The 19,196-nt window shown below is 43.9% G+C and overlaps 1 protein-coding gene across 5 annotated transcripts in view; it reads right to left on the bottom strand.

Annotated features, from left to right (window-relative positions):
* Positions 1-19,196, bottom strand: part of LOC112228299 (triple functional domain protein-like) — a 146,494-nt gene that overhangs the window by 17,537 nt on the left and 109,761 nt on the right. For all 5 annotated transcript variants that reach the window (XM_042310490.1, XM_042310475.1, XM_042310482.1 and 2 more), the window contains 2 exons: positions 1,869-2,152; positions 1,534-1,704 (listed from right to left, as the gene is read on the bottom strand). In XM_042310490.1, the coding sequence (XP_042166424.1) occupies positions 1,534-1,704; positions 1,869-2,152 (455 nt within the window). The remainder of the gene's footprint in view (positions 1-1,533; positions 1,705-1,868; positions 2,153-19,196) is intronic.

Raw genomic sequence — 19,196 nt, 5'->3', positions numbered from 1 at the left:
CATGACAGGATGGATGGGAAGTAAAATAAAGACAGGGCTGGTTGGTTGGTTGGGGGAGTGTGACTAGAGCGTAGGCAGTTACATGGAGAGGTATGGGGGTGAGGAGATAGCATGACAGGATGGATGGGAAGTAAAATAAAGACTGGGCTGGTTGGTTGGTTGGGGGAGTGTGACTAGAGCGTAGGCAGTTACATGGAGAGGCACGGGGTGAGGAGATAGCATGACAGGATGGATGGGAAGTAAAATAAAGACTGGGCTGGTTGGTTGGTTGGGGAGTGTGACTAGAGATAGCATGACGATGGATGGGAAGTAAAATAAAGACTGGGCTGGTTGGTTGGTTGGGGGAGTGTGACTAGAGCGTAAACATGGAGAGGTAAGGAGATAGCATGACAGGATGGATGGGAAGTAAAATAAAGACTGGGCTGGTTGGTTGGTTGGGGGAGTGTGACTAGAGCGTAGGCAGTTACATGGAGAGGGGGGTGAGGAGATAGCATGACAGGATGGATGGGAAGTGACTGGGCTGGTTGGTTGGTTGGGGGAGTGTGACTAGAGCGTATGACAGGATGGATGGGAAGTAAAATAAAGACAGGGCTGGTTGGTTGGGGAGGATGGATGGGAAGATAAAATAAAGACAGGGCTGGTTGGTTGGGGGAGTGTGACCAGGCGTAGGCAGTTACATGGAGAGGTACGGGGGTGAGGAGATAGCATGACAGGATGGATGGGAAGTAAAATAAAGACAGGGCTGGTTGGTTGGGGGAGTGTGACTAGAGCGTAGGCAGTTACATGGAGAGGTATGCGGGTGAGGAGATAGCATGACAGGATGGATGGGAAGTAAAATAAAGACTGGGCTGGTTGGTTGGTTGGGGGAGTGTGACTAGAGCGTGGCAGTGGTACATGGAGAGGTACGGGGGTGAGGAGATAGCATGACAGGATGGATGGGAAGTGACTGGGCTGGTTGGTTGGGGGGAGTGTGACTAGAGCGTAGGCAGTTACATGGAGAGGTACGGGGGTGAGGGTGATGACAGGATGGATGGGAGCAAAATAAAGACTGGGGATGGATTACATGGAGAGGTACGAGGGTGAGGAGATAGCATGACAGGATGGATGGCTGGGAAGTAAAATAAAGACTGGGTTGGTTGGTTGGATGTGGGAGTGTGACTAGAGCGTAGGCAGTTACATGGAGAGGTACGGAAACTGAGACAAAATAGAGGCAGAACAAAAATCAACATAATGCTATGGTAAAGTTAAAGCAAAGTTAAGAAAGAAGAGAAAATGATATTAGTGTCAAAGAAAAGCCTATCGCTCTAGTTACAATAACTGTTCTGTGATGATGAATGAATGAAGCTAAACTGCATAGGTATAAAATATCTACCTCTTCAGACAAACTGGTCTAAAATAAATACATTCATTGATTTACCAATGTCTCTTTTTATTTTCCAAAATATCTTACAGGAAAGACAATTGTCCCCTCTTTGATATACTCTAACTAAACATCATGGAGGCCTATTAAGTGTGTGTGTGTGTGTGTCTCACCTTGTCGTCCTGAGAGTCAGCCTGCAGCAGGCTGTGTTGTTGGATGGCCATGGGGGGAGGTAGGGGTACAGCATCAGCCCCCTCCTCCCCCTCCTCCTCCCCACAGCTCTGCATCCCAGAGGAGGAGGACTTGGACAGAGTCCCACTGCTCAGCCCCTCGTTCCTCATCCTCTGTAGAGGGACAACGACAACAGAGCTTACAACTACATAGAACACAATCAGCTCAAAAGAAAGGAGAGAAAGAAATTAGTGAGAGATTTAATGTTGAATAGATCATGTAAAAGAGAAAGAAAGGAAGTGATATATGAGTGATAGAGGTGACCAATCGAACGGACCTCCTCGATGGTCTCGTCCTGTGGCGTGGCGGCATTGTCGTCCGAGTCTTTCTGGGAGCCGGCGGAGTCTGCGTTCTTGCTGCGTCCGTCGCGGTTCTTCTTGTGCTTGTGGGCCAGCTTCTTGACGTGTCCATCGGCCTTGCCGCTGCTCAGGCGCCTCACTGGGCTGGTTAGCCACTTCCTCAGCGTGTTGCCCGGTCGCTTGGGCCCTGGGGAGCTGTGGAAGCCCAGGGTGTGGCTGGTGCCAGGCTGGATGGCATCGTTACTGGACACAGACAGGGTGTCTGCAGGCGGAGAGACATGGAGAGAGAGAAAGAGAGAGAGAGAGAGAGAGAGAGAGAAGGAGAGGTCAGTCAGTGCACAGTATCTTGGGAATGGATCTGAATTCAGCTATGAAGGTACCAATGAGATTAGGTGCACTTTTGCAAGGTACTTCATTACCTAGGAGGCATAATTCTTTATGTATATATACTCAGACATTCCATTTTAGTACATGATGGTTAGAGTGGAGCATCGCATCCTAACATTGCGTGTCCACCCTCTGCACTGAAGCGTCTATCGATAGATATTCCTCCTATGAAAGTGAACTGGAAGATCCTCATTTTAAAAACCGTGGCATACTCAACATTATATAAAAGTTGCATAAGCTATTCTCTGTGTGTGTGTGTGTGTGCATCTACTTTAGGCTGAATGCCCACCACCTCCCTCTCCTGTGGTTATATCTCCCATGAGAGGTGTGGGAGAGGACTTGGCTGAGGCTCTGGGTTTAAATGTGGTGCAGTGTGGGGTGCTTCTGCTGATGTAAACTGAGGGATGCTACTCAGGGTGGATAGATTGCCCAGGTCCCGGCTTCACAGAAATGTTGTATCCTTCAAAAACAGGTTGAGCCAAAGGTTTGTCTATAGGGGCTCGCCTCATATGTTGACGGAGATGACCGAACTGAACTTCTGATGAATAGATGGATATGTGGTGCATTCTCCATGTGTTTCTTCTGTCTCTGTGTGGCCAGGTTCTTAGCCCACTGACGGCAGTAGAGTAAAGTGACCAGTGAGGTGACCTCTGTGTTCTCAGCGGTTGGCTCTGTCTCTCAGTGAACTGAACTCTGTGTTACCAGATCCTCCTACTGATCTGGTCTAATCACAACAGCTTCTGACAGGGCATGATGACCATCCTGGAAGGGTCAGGGTTCCCCAACAGTGCACCACTCGCTCAGTAAAAATAACATGTACCTACAGTATGCTGCCATGAGAAAAGATGACAGGTCTTTTAAAGAATCTTAGAACTTCTAACACTGAGAAATGAATCAATTCAAAACAACAACATATGACCTGAGAAATCTCTAACAATCCTATACAAATCTGAGTGGGATAGAAGGTGATGGTTCTGAATTGACCCCATGATTATCATGTACTGATCAGGCCTTTGGCATTGACTGATCACACACGCATTTCCTTGCTGATACAAAGATTGAACAGGGTGCTGCTGCACTAGTGCATCGTATATGGTAGAGTGGGTCTCAGCAAGGAGAAAGGAGTGTGTGACTTTTCTTTTTCATTTGTACAGTGAGACTCAGGTCAAAGGGAGGATTCACCCATGGCCATGTCGAAAGGGGTTCTCTTAGCAGCCAAGAGCAATCTCAGGAGATGTTCTCAAGCCAGGCCATGGATGATTTCATGAAGTCTCTACAGCTGTTTTCCTAAAGCCATAGCACAGTAAATTACTTCCATACTGTTTCAAAATGTTGCGCAAACAAGTCAGGCTGAATGGTGCGCCAGATGAAAGACAGTGTATGAATAGAGTTAATAACCTTCCCTTCAGTTCCAGATGTATTTGATACTATGTTGGACTATGTTGTTTTAAGACGTGTTTGAATAGACAGTTTTAATTCATCATTCCAGATGGCACTATATTTGCTACAATCGTTTTGATGTGCATGCAAGGGTGCCATTTTCACAAAATGATTCAAGGTGTCATTTGACTGCTTTATGATGTCACAATAGGTTTTCTGAGATGGTCGGGGGCTGCATTTCATTGGCTCAGGCTCTGACACTCAGACAGGGTTGGATTGTGACATCATGACAGTCTAATGATGTCAAATGACACTCAAATGATGTCACAATTGGACTGCTGAGGGTGATCTGAGACTGACACTTTCCCAGGCCTTCATTCGTTCCTCAGACACGGTTGGATCAGTCTGACACATCTTTAGACCTACAAAGAGCCCAGGAGCAAATAAGCCCAGGATCAATTTGGGGCTACTTCATCCTCACGTTCGGCCTTACTTCTTCTCAAGATGGTGTGCATTGACATTGGCGTGGAGCACTGCAAACTCCCAACCTGGTCCAGAGTTGGCATGGATATCACACCAGACGAGTTGAGACATGTGGTGGAGAGAAAGGAGGAGTACAACACATCCATCCTGGACTCCATAACCATGCCTGAAGTGGACTGCACCATGCTGGTCCTCGGGGGGGCCTTTCTGGTCATCTGCTTGGTTTGCCTGTGGCTCAGCAGGAGAAAGTGGACAAGGCAAGGCCAAGGGAAGGGAGGTCTGCTCCAGTGCCTGGCTAAAGGTGACAGCAACAAGGCTTTGCTGATGATGGAGCTTCAGGAGAAGGTTCTGCTGAGGATGGAGGGCATGGAGCAGCGCCTCGACGCCATGGAGGACTTCATCAGGTCAGTCTCAACTCTTAGCCTCATGCGTAACTAAATGATAGGGTGCTTGGAACCGAAAATAGATCATGTCAACTATAGATAAGGGCCAGAACTCACTTCCATATAAGATGAAATTGAAGGTTAAAATGTTCATCTCATAGCAACATGTATTAATAGACCACACTGATTGGTACGTTTTGTCTTGTGCCTTTCTTAGCTGCATGGGAAAGAAGAGGACCATGGAGAAGACAATGTACGGCAAGCAGGAGGCTGCTGGTGACAAGAGCAAAAGGGATGCCCTGTGCTTCTCTGACTGCTCTGACAACTCCAACTAATGTCTCAATACCTCAAGACCTGTTTATGGACACTGCATTTCTTTAAAAATACATTAAACTGATTTGAAAATAAAAGATGTGAAATTGAAAAAACACTTTTCCTCTCCTCTTTTTACTCTGTGGGGAATAGCATTGTATGTAGTTACAGTATATTCTGATAGACACTTCACATGTGGGTCTTTCGTGACAGTGAACATGTGTGTCACAGGGTAGGGTGGATGTGGGGGTTGAGGGGGATCACAGTCCTTAGTTAAAATGGCTTCAGGAGACCTATATATTGTAGTGCAATATCCTGCTGATATAAAGCATGTGTTCACTCTACTCTCGGTCTAACCCAGCTGTGGGAGTCCGAGCCAGAGAGCCTGAGAAGATGAGGTGTTCACACAGCCCTGTACTCTAAGTCTGCAGGGGAGAACCGAGGGCTTTCAAGAGACGTATAAATAACTCATAGCAGCCTACCATGAAAACCTGACTCCATTTATCAAATGTGTCACAATATTACTGACATAAAGGAAGGAGCCATCACGGGCTGTTTCAGTCATGCTTCAGGGTCCTATCGACCATGTGGAGCTGTAGAAGTCTAGCAGGACCATATGTTACAGTAACACTGGATGTGTACAGCAGACTCTGCCAGACACACTAGGCAGACACCTCCAGGCCAGCCCAGCCGTACACAACCCCATCCTCGATTCTGAGAGGAGGAAGGAAACAGGCATCAAATCTCCACCTGAACAAACCTAGCCTTCTAGTACACCACAGAGACAGGGCTCAGTGTGTCCCTCCCCATAGGCCCACCTTCCCTCTACTTACCTGAGGGAAGTACACTCATGCCACGGTGCCCAGTAAAACTTTCCTTCCCTCTAATACTGTACAGAGCTGTCGCACAGTGTATCAGTGTGATTACATTGAAGGAGACCCACAAACAACTTACTCTGTGTCCATATTGTCTCGTCTAGCTGGCTAAAAGGGCACAGTTCTAGTATATCTCTCACATTTAAATCAACTGCTTTGAACTCTTCCATTGTCAGCCGGTGGGTTAGTGGCAGGGGGGAAAACTCAGTCTGGTGCACAGTTCTACACATGAGTGTGTATCCACTCCACATATTGAGCAAACAGGACAGAGACATGCAAGGGGCCCCTGGTGTAACAGCGCTATAGAGGTCTGAAGAGCTCTCACAGGCTGCGGGGCAGCCCTTCAATCACCTCAGAAAGTGGGCTACGGGGTCTCATATACTGTATGAAGGAGAAAGACTGGGACACTAAAACTATTTTCAGTGAACACAACATAACTTCTCTTTTAATATTGTATTTGTATTCATGTATTTTTGTGTGGTTGAGACAAAGATGTCCAAGACCAATATCCCCTCAGGGATAATAATGATTATCTGATCTCACAGTCCTGTCACAGCTACAAAGCAGCATCACTAGCTAAATTTGAAGTGTGTCCTGGGGCAAGATATCATATTGGTTTGATATAATATTGGTTTGAGAGGTTTGCGTGTCCTCGTAGACGTAGACAGTGATTTAACAGAAGAAGATTTAACAGCCTTGACACATTCCTGTCCATTGTTTATTCAGCAGGCTGTAAAATAACCCCAGACATCACAGACATGCCCCCTGTGGGACACTGTTTCTGTGTCCCAAATGGCACCCTTTTCCCTATTTAGTGAACTTCTTTTGACCAGGTAGTGCACTATATCGGGGATAGAGTGCCATTTGGGATGCATTCCGTCTCTGGGTAGTGGGTAGGAAAATAAGCACTGCGGTGACCTCTGTTCTCCCGCTATGGGTCTTTCATCAGTCACCTCAGTCACTGAGCTCACTACTGCCATCTGTCCCAAACCCGGGTCTGCTGTGATTATGTGAGCCCACTGAGCTAAAGCCTAGGGATTAGGAGACACAATAGGTTCTGGCATGACACATACAGTACGTTCAAACACATGTAAATATGGTATCCCTGTCTGCTTAGTACATTTCAGGTCACTATCAGCAGTAGAGTATGAGACAGAATGGTGGTGAGGAGTTGGGTTGTCGTCATTTTGGATAATGGTTATTGGCCAGCCAATAATAAACGTTTCAATAGCAAAAAATAAATAATAATAATATATATTATTATTTATTTTCTAACAACAAAAAAAGGATCCTCTCCCCCACTCCTGGCTGCATGTGCTGCCATGTAAATAGAACAGGTGTCCCCAATCAAGTCAAGGATGGCATAATGGCTGGACTGGCAGCCATTGCGAATGTACAGGAAGTTATTAAAGATCGGTGATACTATCAAGAGCAGTGTGCAGTTTCCTTTTTCCTTCAGAATGTACAGGAAGTAAAAGCAGGAAGTGTCCCATGAGCCACATCATTAATTAATATTCTACATTACCATGGAAATGATTGCATCACAATTAGGGCTGTGGCGGTCACAAAATTTCATCAGCCGTTGATTGTCTTTAAAAAAAATTTTTTTTTAAATAATATGCTTATTAATTTCCAATATTTTTTTTTTTTTAAAGACAGCAATACAAACAATGACATTCATTGTACTGTTGAATGGGATGTTTAGAGGACAAAACAAAACTTAACTCACACATACACAAAATAAAACAACATCCTATTAGGTTGTACATGTATAAGAAGACAGCATATAGTCATTACAAGCAGTGTAGTAAATATTGAGTGGAGTACAGCACAGAGTAGCAGCAGATCGTCAACCCAGTTATGAAGCGGGACTAGCCCATTTATCCAGTATCGGCTGCCATATTTTGTAAAACACTGGACTTCTATTGGAGGTATTGTATCGAATCTTTTCCATATGTATTACATTCCCTAAATCCCGTAACCAAGTCTCCAATTTCCAAAATTGCAATATAAGCCTTTTGGCTAATAGAGTACAAAGAGAGACAGCTTTCCCTTCCTGGTTATTCCCATCAACTGTACCAAACAGAGCGGTCAATGGGTCTGGGGCTAGAACTCTATCAAAGGCTCTAGATAAGTAATCAAAAATGAGAGCCCAGTAAGCATGTAACTTAGGGCATGTCCAGAATAAGTCTCCTCATCCTGCTTGCACCTGAGGTGTCCGGGAATATTTTATGCAGTTATACTTTTGAGTAATGTAACCTGTGTATCACCTTAAACTGTACATGGTTGTGTCTGGCATTCACTGAACTGTGGTTTATATTCCTGAGAGCTTCTACCCAGTCCTCATCTGAGATTTCTGAACCAAGTTCTTGTTCCCAAGCCCTTTTAATGGTACCTCTATGTGGGCCTGTAGCACCTCATACAGTCTAGAGACCGACCTTTTTGAATGGGGTTTGACAAGGATCAAGCTATCTAATGTAGGACTATTTGGCTTCATGCCATACTGTGGGATATGTGTCCTTAAGAAATTCCTGATTTGGAGGTATCTGAAAAAATGTGTTGTTGGCATGTTGAACTTTCCCTGTAATTGTTGAAATGAAGCTAACTGACCATCTATGTATAGATTACCAATTGTTGTGAGCCCCATCTCCCTCCACTGTGAAAACACCGTATCATCCAATGGAAAGCATGACTCAGGCAAATTGGGCTGTCTATGTAAACAGTGGGTATGTTAAGAAAATACCTAATCTGTTTCCAGATCCTAAGAGTATGACAAATGACTGGGTTAGAGTCATAAGTGGATTGTTTCACACATGATGGACTATTAACAAGTGCAGGGAGTGAGGAACGTTGACAGGAGGCCTGCTCAATCAAAAGCCATGAAGGCAAATCATTCTGTCACATCCCAGGTCAACTTTCCCTCCAGAAAGACACAATGTTCAGATTAGCAGCCCAATACAATTTGAAGTGAGGAAGGCCAAAGCCCCCCTCTATCTTGTACTTGCATAAATTCTTCTTTGAAATTCTGGCTGCCTTGTTATCCCATAAAAATTGAGTTACTATTGAATCCAGTTTCTTAAAATAGCTTTGTGGTATGAAAGTGGGTTGACATTGAAAGAGGTAACAAAACCTGGGTAGAACAACCATTTTAATAGCGTTTATACAACCAACCAAGGAAATAGGCAGAGTTTTCCCCCAAAAAATATATTTTGTTTAAGCTGATATATTTTCATGTCCCAATTCGCTTTCAATAGCTGATCAAGGTCTCTTGTCACTACAATGTCAAGGCTTGTGAACTTGTTCTAAACGGGGTAGATTGCAGAAATTGCATATCCACAGGCCGTGATATTGGCATCAACTCACTTTTTTGCCAGTTTATCTTGTAGCCAGAGAAGGAACCGAATGTGTTTATCAAGTTAAGTAAGGGGGGAATAGAAGTTTTAGGCTTGGACAAAAACAAAAGAACATCGTCTGCATATAGGGACATTTTGTGCTGTGTGTCTTTTATTTTAACAGAAGCTATATCGGCACATGCCCGAATGCGAGTAGCAAGGGGTTCCATGGCTATAGCGAAGAGAGCAGGTGAAATAGGGCACCCCTGTCGGCACCCCTTGAACAGGCGGAATGACTGTGACATTTCCTGATTGGCTACCACGGACACCATTGGGTGTGCATAAATAATTCTTATCCAATTAATAAATTCCTTTCCAAACCCGAAATGCTCCAGAACCGACATCATATACTTCCACTCAATCTGATCAAACGCCTTCTCTGCATCAAGAGCTAATACCACTGCCTCAACCTTATGATCGTGATACATTACGTTGAAAAGGCGTCTGAAATTGTAGTATATATGTCGGCCCGGGATAAAAACCTGTCTGGTCAGGGTGTATGATGTCAGAAATATATTTTTTCAATCGGTTTGCCAATATCTTTGTCAACACCTTGTTTTCTATGGGGAGTAACGATACGGGGCGATAAGACGACATCTCCATGGAATCTCTATCTTTTTTCAAGATCAGTGATATTGTAGCCTCATACAGTGTTTGCGGGAGTTTGGCATTTTCTTTGGATTGTTTTAACATTCGCAACATAAGTGGAGATAGACTGGCGCAGTACTTCTTATAGAATTCTATTACATATCCATCGGGCCCAGGGGCCTTGCTGTTTGGAAATTGTGCTATCGCTGTGTTAATTTCCTCTAAAGTTATCCCTGCATCGAGTGCAGCAGCTGCCCCCGTGTCTAGTTTAGGAAGTTCACATTCAGCGAGAAAGCGTTCCATAGTTTGTGGATCAGTAGCATCGTATTTTGATTGGTATAGCTCTGAGTAAAACTGCACAAACATTTATTAATATCCTGCGGATCTGTTACTATTTTACCCTTCTTGTCTTTTATTTTGTGAATAGCTCTAGATGCCTGTACATGCCTTAGTTGTCTTGCTAATAATTTATGTGGTTTGTCACCCAGTTCAAAATAACTTTGTTGCGTTCTAGCAAGTAAAGAGCCCACCCGGTTTGAAAGGATGGTATTGTATTCATATTTTAACTTTGTGATCTTCTCAAGGACTGTATACGAGGAATTTGTCCTAAAAACGTTCTCCTGTTCCCCTAACTCTCTTTCAATTTATTTCAGCCTAGTATTGGCGCGTTTCTTCCTCTCTGATGTATAAGAAACCTCTAATCACAGCCTTTAGAGATTCCCAAAGGGTGGAGTCGTCAACATCCCCCGTGTCGTTAGTTCAGAGGAAAAAGGCAATCTGCTCCTTCAAATACTGACAAAAAGCCTCATCTTTCAACAGGTATGCGTCTAAGCACCACGGTCGCCGACCTGTTGACATATTGTCGAGTTTCAGCACCATGGACAGAGGAGAGTGGTCCGCAATTAGAATAGGGTGATAGGTAACCGACTCAGCTGCTGAAATTAGTTTGGAGTCCAACAAAAAATAGTCAATTGTGGAATATGATTTATGAACTGATGAAAAGAAAGAATAATCTCTGTCTGTTGGGTGCGTCAGTCTCCAAATATCGACAATGTTAAGGTTTGTCATCAATGTATTTAGACAGACACTGGCATTTGATTGTTGAAGTGACCTTGATAGCTGTTTATCTAAAAGAGGATCTAACGTACAGTTAAAGTCACCTCCCACAATAACACTTGTATCCGAGATATTTGGTATGTCCTTAATTACCCTTTGAAAAAATCATGGATCATCGAAGTTGGGCCCATATAAATTGACCAAGGTTATTGGTTTCGAATTCAGTGTACCGGCCACAATAATATACCGACCACTAGGATCTAAAATCGAGAATGAGTAAACAAAATGAATGTTTTTCCTTATCAGGATTACTACCCCTCTCGCTTTGCATCAAAGTTAGACTGGTATATCTGACCGATCCAGCCGACTCGTAGCTTGGCCTGAGCGGAGCATTTAATATGAGTTTCTTGAAGAACTATGTCAGCACCCAGTGATTTAAGATGAGAAAAAAACCTTAGCTCATTTCACCACATGCCCTAAGCCATTACAGTTCCAGCTGACTATCTTTATTCCACCTGGTCTACTCTGTGCTCTGTCACTATGTGGCATTTCTTATTTTAGAGCAAATTGTTGCTGTCATACAAAACCCAGTAGAAAAACGTCCCGCCGTGCGGGAGCTTGTCATGCCACCTGTATTAATAAACATGAACATAAAACACAGACCCCATCACCCCTCCCGTCCCTCCTCCCGTCCCTTTACTGAGTGACTTCCCCAAACGAAGCACTCCTTGGCTAACACACAAACCTTAGTGTGTCTAGACATACAGCTTGAACTAACTCGTCGTCTATAGATGCTCCGCATATAAACTAATATTAAATAACTCTTAACTCTCACGTTAGGGGGTGAGTGGCGCTAAAACATGATATGCTAAACAATGCTATATTAGCCACAACTTCTCACCTATCATATAAGTCCCAATTTCTGATCTTCTGATCGAAAAGACATAGGCTGGAAATTCAAACACATTCCTGGCCTGTATTTGGCCATTTAGCTGGTTCTGTATCCTCAGCCAGGGAGCTTGCTTGTCAAGAACAGATAGGCCTCTTTTGGGTTGTCAAACGTACGTGTTGATCCCTCGACTGTCACCTTAAACCGGGCTGGGAAGAGGAATCCATATCGGATGTTGGCCGCCCTGCATTTGTTGCGTACCTCATCATACTCTTTCCGTTGGTTCCTCACCTCCAAGGTAAGATCTGGGTAGAAAGACACCCTGGCTCCGTTGTAGTTAAGGGGGAACCTTTGACTAGCCAGGGGGAACCTTTGACTAGTACAGCCGTACAATGAATGGCCTTGGTGGCCATTCAGGCAACGAAGCCATTCATTGTGGCTTCGTTGCCTGAGATCTGTGTGCGCGGTCGATCAGGATGGCCGTTTTGAAGTGTTCACTCCCCAGCAATGCCAGTATCAGCTCCGAGACAAATTCAGTGGGTTTCCCTTTCTCAGTGTCCTCCTGGATCCCACATATTCGGATGTTCTGGCGTCTTGAATGCAACTCGAGCGTTTCCAGTCGGGCTTTAAGGGTTTTGTTGTCATTTTTTTACGTTGCGCACTGTTCCTCTATGTCCTGTAGCCTGGCCTCGTGATCGACTGTCGTCTGCTCAACCTCATGCACCCTTCCCTTAGTTGCCTTCACAGTTTCGGCCAAAGTCCCAATACTCTTTGAGATATCAGTCAACCTTGTGTCCACCTTCTTGCTTAGTGAGTTTATGGCAGCCAGTATGCCACTTTCAGTAGGCTCTGTGGGGAACTCTTGGAAGCTAGCCTCTTCAGCTAACTCCTCGTGGGTCGGCGACTTTGAAATTGGTTCGTTGTCTGTCTCATTTAAATGATCTTGTTTAGCGCCCCCTTTTTTGTTGCCTTTTCCCTTTGTCATATTTGTTTAAAGTTATATGTTGTGAGAAGTTAAGAAGTTAAGATAGTTAAGATAAATACTCATTTGTTTCAAAATAGAGAGGAGCTCTAGAAAAGCACGTCTACTCCAGAGCACGCTCTCTAGCGCCCCTCAGACGCTGGTTGTCAAGCAAATAACTGCTGGTCCCACGGTAATTGACCGTTAATTAACCTAAACACATTTAGCATTTCCTGGCTTCCACACACAGCCTACAAACCACTGATGCAGACTTTTGGAAGATCTACATTTAATAAATCCATGTAATACAGCATACACCATCACAATAAATGTATTATTTATTTTAGACAGGTCTAAAGAAGCATGAAGTGAAGTGAAGTGAAGAAAAGTACATTTCAGAGGAACTGAATAGCATATCCTTATGTTAGGTCCTGATCTGGCTATGCCATATGGTTGTGGGCTACATTCGTTTATTTAGCAGACGAGATTTGCCTAGATTTCCATGGCAGGATTTTATAGTATGAAGAATACAATTGAACAAAACTCCCTCCAAACTATTTGAGGGAGTGCGCACATGCGGCACCGGCATTCTGTGTTGACCGGTTAACAAAGAAACAAGTACTCCTATATCTTCCATTTAGAGTTATTACGTAACTTTAGTTGTGATATTTGATTTTTAATACATTCTTAGACTATATAACGCTAATCTAATGATGGTTTGAAAAAAGTTGCATTAAAAGGCATGAGCTCTGCTTTGTTTTTTTTTTGCAGGCTGCACACACTTCGTCTCTCCTTCACAATTTGACAAGCACTTGATAATGCCTCAAATTTCGCGGAAGCATCCCCTTTGTGTGGCCGTAATGCCCCCTAAGAAAATACGTGCCTTTTGTGGCCAGTGGCCATTGTGCCATTGGGCTGAATATAATACTTGTAATTCCCTTCTCCCTGCGTGCTGCGTGCCCTGACGCACCTCTCACTCACATTGCTCTCCTTCACCTCATCGGGTCTTTTTCACAACTGTGCGCATCCTTATCCAATTCCGAGGCGCATATTGAACATATTGGACGAACTGTCCACATTTACTTTTTGTCAGCCAATGAGATGAGTAGGCCTAACGAACAACAAAAGCACTAGCCTATGTCAATCTACTATCCCCCATAGTATAAAAGTTGACCTATTCTATTTTTGGGGCGGCAGGTAGCCTAGTGGTTAGAGCGTTGGGCAAGTACTCGAAAGGTTGCTGGATATGCTATGGGATAGGCTACATAAGGTGTGGGACTTTCATTTGATAAAGTCGCAAAAAAAAGGTATGCAGTGTTTCTTGCCTTACGCTGGGCATCATTGTGATAGTCTCATATTGTCACCCATCAGACTGTTCTTGATTTAGTCTTGTCTTTACATATACTAAATAATATGTGTGAAATTTGTTTTGATTTAGAATGCACCATTATCATGCACCTGTCTCGAAATGGGGGCAGGAAAAAAATGTCATTTATGCACTTAAATAGCAAATGGAGGACGCTTTTCCCGTGGTTCCTGTTGTTAAGAGAAGCATTGTGCTTAATATTAGGAAAGTTGAGAAATAAATATAGCAGGCCTAGCCTATAGAATGCTGATGGGATCCTCCTCTTTTTAATAGAGCCCATCACCCATCATGTTTTCTCGGGCAATTGCGTAGCCTATATAAATGTTGCGCAACATGAGCTCATGGGCTCTCATGAAGTGTTTGATTAGATTTTCGATTAAATTTCCATTGAGTTCAGAGTGATTAGAGCTTGGAGAAGCTTATTTACCGTGAATAAAAAGGTACGTGGAATTTGACTGCCTTCATGATTCATGACCGTCAGTGTAGAGGTAATATTGTCACCATAACAGCCCTAATCACAATACAAGGCAGCCATTGCGAGTGTACCCATGAGTTTGCCAGAGTTAGCGGTTCCAAGCATGTTTTATTGAATCTATTTCTACGTTAGCTATTTCTACGTTTACTGCAAGAAGCAGCAAAGTTTCATCATGTTAATTGTTAATTATCCATGTTATCGCGGATACGGACTCAACCACAAGAATGCCTGGCAGTCCCATCTCTCTCCCGTGTTCGTTCCACAAAACCAAAAAACTCATGATTTTTTAAAAACAGTTAAGACCAATATTTTATTCTCACGATGGTCTTCATCCATAACCGTTGATTACATGGTTATAAGGTCATTGTGCCAGCCCTAGTGAGGAGACGTGTGGCACAGTCCAAGCCAATCAGAGAGTGGTGGCTCACTGTCCTCACTGTCACAAATGGATTAAGATGTCTGGTCCACTTCCTGGGAAACCTACCAAGGCTCATCAGACATAGGACAGGAGGGCACACAGGCCAGGCCAGCTGTGTGATGGACTGTGATATGCAGTGGGTGATACTGTGTGTGTCTGTCTGTTCTCCTCATGTCTACAATAATAAGAATATCCCCAGAGGGATGTATCATCACAAAGCAAGGATCAATCAGCCGGCTAACTGTTGATCGGAAAGCTATGGGTTATTGATCATGTCAAGTTATTCATAACATTTCAATTTCAAGTCAATCTTTCTCTATGAGCTATACAAACTATGGAGTTTTTAAGATGATTCGGGAAAGTAAGCTGGCTAACTTTTTGATCCTGGTGAATGGGCGAGGTGGAGGATAGGGTTTGGACAGCACTGGGGTGTTCGCTCCGTCAACAGGTAGTAACATGGCTGATTCAGTCAGTCAATCAGTCAGCCAGCCAGCCTGCTTGCCTTCCTGCCGGTCTGTCTGTCTGTCTGGTTGTCTGTGTCTGTCCCACATGTGACTCAGAAGCTCTTAATCTAATCCAAAGCGTACCATCTTTAATACAGTATTTCAATCATTTTTATGCACCCATATAATCCACTCCATAACACGCATTCAATCAATATAATAGCCTATGGTACTTATCCCCCAGGCCGTCACATACAATACAGACGTTATTGTTGATATGTACTCTACAGTAGGCTGTGAAAAAAGGTATGCTAAAGGTATGCTGCAAAATCATGTAAACAATAATTAAATGTATTGCTTGATTATACCAATGATCACAACAATAACAATCCATAACAAAGTTGGAGCCTGTTCTACACCGTTAATGGACTGGAACACTTAAAGGACGGGTTCTATATAGGTCCTACACAGTATCATTACGTACCCAAATCCAGCAGCCAGAATTTGCAGTTTTCCGAGGGTCCCGCTTGAGAACTCATATGGTACAGAGGACTAACAGCAAAAATAGACTGTATTCCATTTGCCATGGCAACCTGCCAAGGTACTATTCAAGTTCTCACACCGTTTAAAATCCAATTCCTCAAAATAATTATATAAAACAGATAAAGAATCATGTAGTTTAAGAAAAAGCTATAGGAAGCAGCTGTATCCTCTAGCTCAGATGAGATCAGTCTGCTGTGTAGTGGGATGGGATCTGCTCTCTCTTCTCTACTGTCCCAGAGAGTGGGCTGTTGTGCTGTGAGGGCAAGCCTCCTCTGTCCCAAAGGAACATTCAGAATCAGAAGGCACACTTTAACGTAAAACCCCTAGTAGAAGCTCCAACAGCATGGGCTCAGCTTCCACAAGCATTATGTACTGTAGAAATGTAGCATCTTTAGTAGCAGCTTTACTTTTCAGCACAGTTGCAATGTCCTTATTTAAGCTAAGTTCAAAACACTTAAATTTGTTTTATTGCTGCCAAAAACAATGCACAAAGAGAACTTTCAGCAGTGTGACTGTCTGTAGCTGCTAAGGTGCCTCTCATACATTTGTACAGCCAGATCTCAATCTACCCTGCAGTGCATACAGGGCTGGAGGAGTAAAACAGGCAGCCCACACAAAGCTCTCCCTGTTCAACTGTATGTTTTTTCATCAGGATCTCTGGGCACTAACCACAGAGCCTGTTTCCTGTAAGAACCAAACACACACACATACATGTGTGCAACGTGCACAACACAAGCACGCGGAACACACACACACACGTGCGCCACACCAAAAAAGCTAAGGCCTCCCTGGTACCTTCGAGAAGGTAACCGTTTTAAGCTGAATCAGCAACTGAAGGGAGGTGTTGCTACTGTCTCTTTAGCACATTTTAGAAATACGCTGAACTTATTGATGGTCCCTATTCCCCCTACTGTACACTTCGGTCCACACTGCTCTAGCTGGGGATAGTCATAGTGGCATTTCCTAGTCCAGGGATCCTCAACTACATTCAGCCGCGTGCCAATTTTTTCTTGGGCGGATGGTCAGGGGGACAGAGCGTGATAAAAAAAATATATATTTACACTGCAGATGGACCGCAAGAAGCCTATACAGAAATAACACTTGACAAAAATACGAAACATAATTTCAAACCTTGATTACATTTGGGAACATTGTCCTGCGTAGGGTGCCGTCTTTCAGATGGGATGTTAAAAACGGTGTCCTGACCGTGTTTCATGGCTAAATTCCCAACCTGGCCACATTCCATCATGACCACCTAATCATCCTCCTCATTCCTAATTGGCATATATCCCTTCTCACCTCTCCACCTGATAGCTGATGTGTGGTGAGCGTTGTGGCACAAAATGGCCGCCATGCATCACTGAGGTGTGTGCTACACATTGATGGTGGATGAGGGGAGTTTCCCCCTACTATTTAAAGCGCTTTGAGTACCTCAGTTGGTAGAAAAGTGCTATATAGATCCAATCAATTATTATGAATTATTATTATTTGTATACGATCGCAAAATCTCTCTATTGTGCGTGGGAATACCTGGAAACAGATTTCCAAAATCTTGGAGCTGATTTTCTGGTGTTTTTACAGTCTTTTATGTCCAACAATGAAAATTATATATGTATATAAATATACATATATCTTTTTCTTTACTCAGAACACTAGGGGGGGGCAAATAAAACCATCCGAGGGCAGACAGTTGGGGAACTCTGTCCTTGTCCATGGTCCTAAAGTTGGAAAATACAAAAATAGCCAAAAAGCAGTAACTTAGTCTAATTCAGTTTACAAACTTAATTGCAAGAACATCACAGGGGTCACATCAACAGCATTGTCTGAGAACGTGTAGGATTTACACAAGCTATGACATCTACTAACTCACCACAGGCAACCAGCCAGCAAGGGCTTTGTTCTAAGTCCAAGGGATGGGGAATGCAATGAGGAAAAACAATGAATGAATAGTCTTCCTGTGAGTTAGTGAGACACATCCATCCATCCCCTTCTACAACTCCTACAAGACATTTACCAGGGCAAACCTTCTGCTCACAGCCTGCACTTATTCTGGCCAGCCATGCATCTGGGTGACAGCACCAGTCGGGGGTAGGAAGAGGAGAACTCCCCGATCTACCCCCAAACCGTCCACTGCCCTGAGAAAAAGGCCCAGGCCTACATGCTCTGCTTCATGGACAAAGCACCACAAAGAAAAAGGGAGCACCAAGGACAGGTTCATCCTCCTAGTTCTAAAAGAGCCCTGCTGAGGGGAGTCTTTAGCAGTTTGTAGTTTTATCAGTCTGCATAACAATTCACTGCTGCGTGGGTATAAGAACGGACCATCTAAGAAGTTCTGATGCTCCTATAGGCGCTCAGGAAAAAACATATTATTAGTTAGAGAAAACCATCCAAGTGTGTAACATGCATCAAACACTACCTGGTTTAAGCCAATAGAAATATAGGATTCCCCACTCCCCTATAAAATGATGAAGAGCCTAATGTTTAGGAAACCATGGATTTTTAACATTTAACTAGGCAAGTCAGTTAAGAAGAAATTCTTATTTATAATGATGGCCTACCAGAGAACAGTGGGTTAACTGGTCTAGGAACAGTGGGTTAACTGCCTTGTTCAGACGCAGGACGACAGATTTGGACCTTGTCAGCTAGGAGATTCGATCCAGCAACCTTTCAGTTACACTCTAACCACTAGGCTACCTGCCACCTCAGGTAGCCTTGTGTGCCACCTCAGGTAGCCTTGTGCCGCACCATGGAAACCACCAGTATACAGTACACAAACATCACCTCTATCTTATTACAGACAGGACAGGAGGAGGGCGGGCCGTCTGACAGGAACAAGGCTTTACTGAGTGACTCAGTCAAGACAGAACAGAAGCTCCAAGTGCCACCCAGGTTTCTTTGACCTTATCCCCTGGGGTGGGGTCAGGTCATGGAGCTCAAAAACTACTTATCCTTTGAAGAAAGAAAAACCACAAGGTTTTGTAACAGAAATGAAAAAAAAAGAACAAAAATGCATGTGTTTTTTATTGGACAAGTTCAGGTAGTCTCTACCTGTTTCAGTCAGTTATCTTCTGTTTGATGCCTGACGAATATGAACCATGAGAGACAGGCCATGTATGCATGTATGAATTCCCACAGAATAATGTAGATGGTAATCCAGATGTTTTCCACAGCAGCACGTGAGTCATCAACAGCTCTCCACAGACTGTAAACCAGGGAGCACCTGGAATCCTTCACTGGCTGCAAGTACACACTCACCCACTAGAAACCCCCTGGGACCAAGGTGCCTGGAAACCCCCTGGGACCTACACTTGTGTGTGTATATGTGTGTTTTCCCAGACCTTAACGGTAGATTGAC

The sequence above is a fragment of the Oncorhynchus tshawytscha genome, linkage group LG03 (genome assembly GCF_018296145.1).
Source record: "Oncorhynchus tshawytscha isolate Ot180627B linkage group LG03, Otsh_v2.0, whole genome shotgun sequence".
In the NCBI taxonomy this organism is placed as follows: Eukaryota; Metazoa; Chordata; class Actinopteri; order Salmoniformes; family Salmonidae; genus Oncorhynchus; species Oncorhynchus tshawytscha.
Note: the sequence above shows the minus strand (reverse complement) of the source record. Positions and strands in the feature narration are given on the sequence as shown.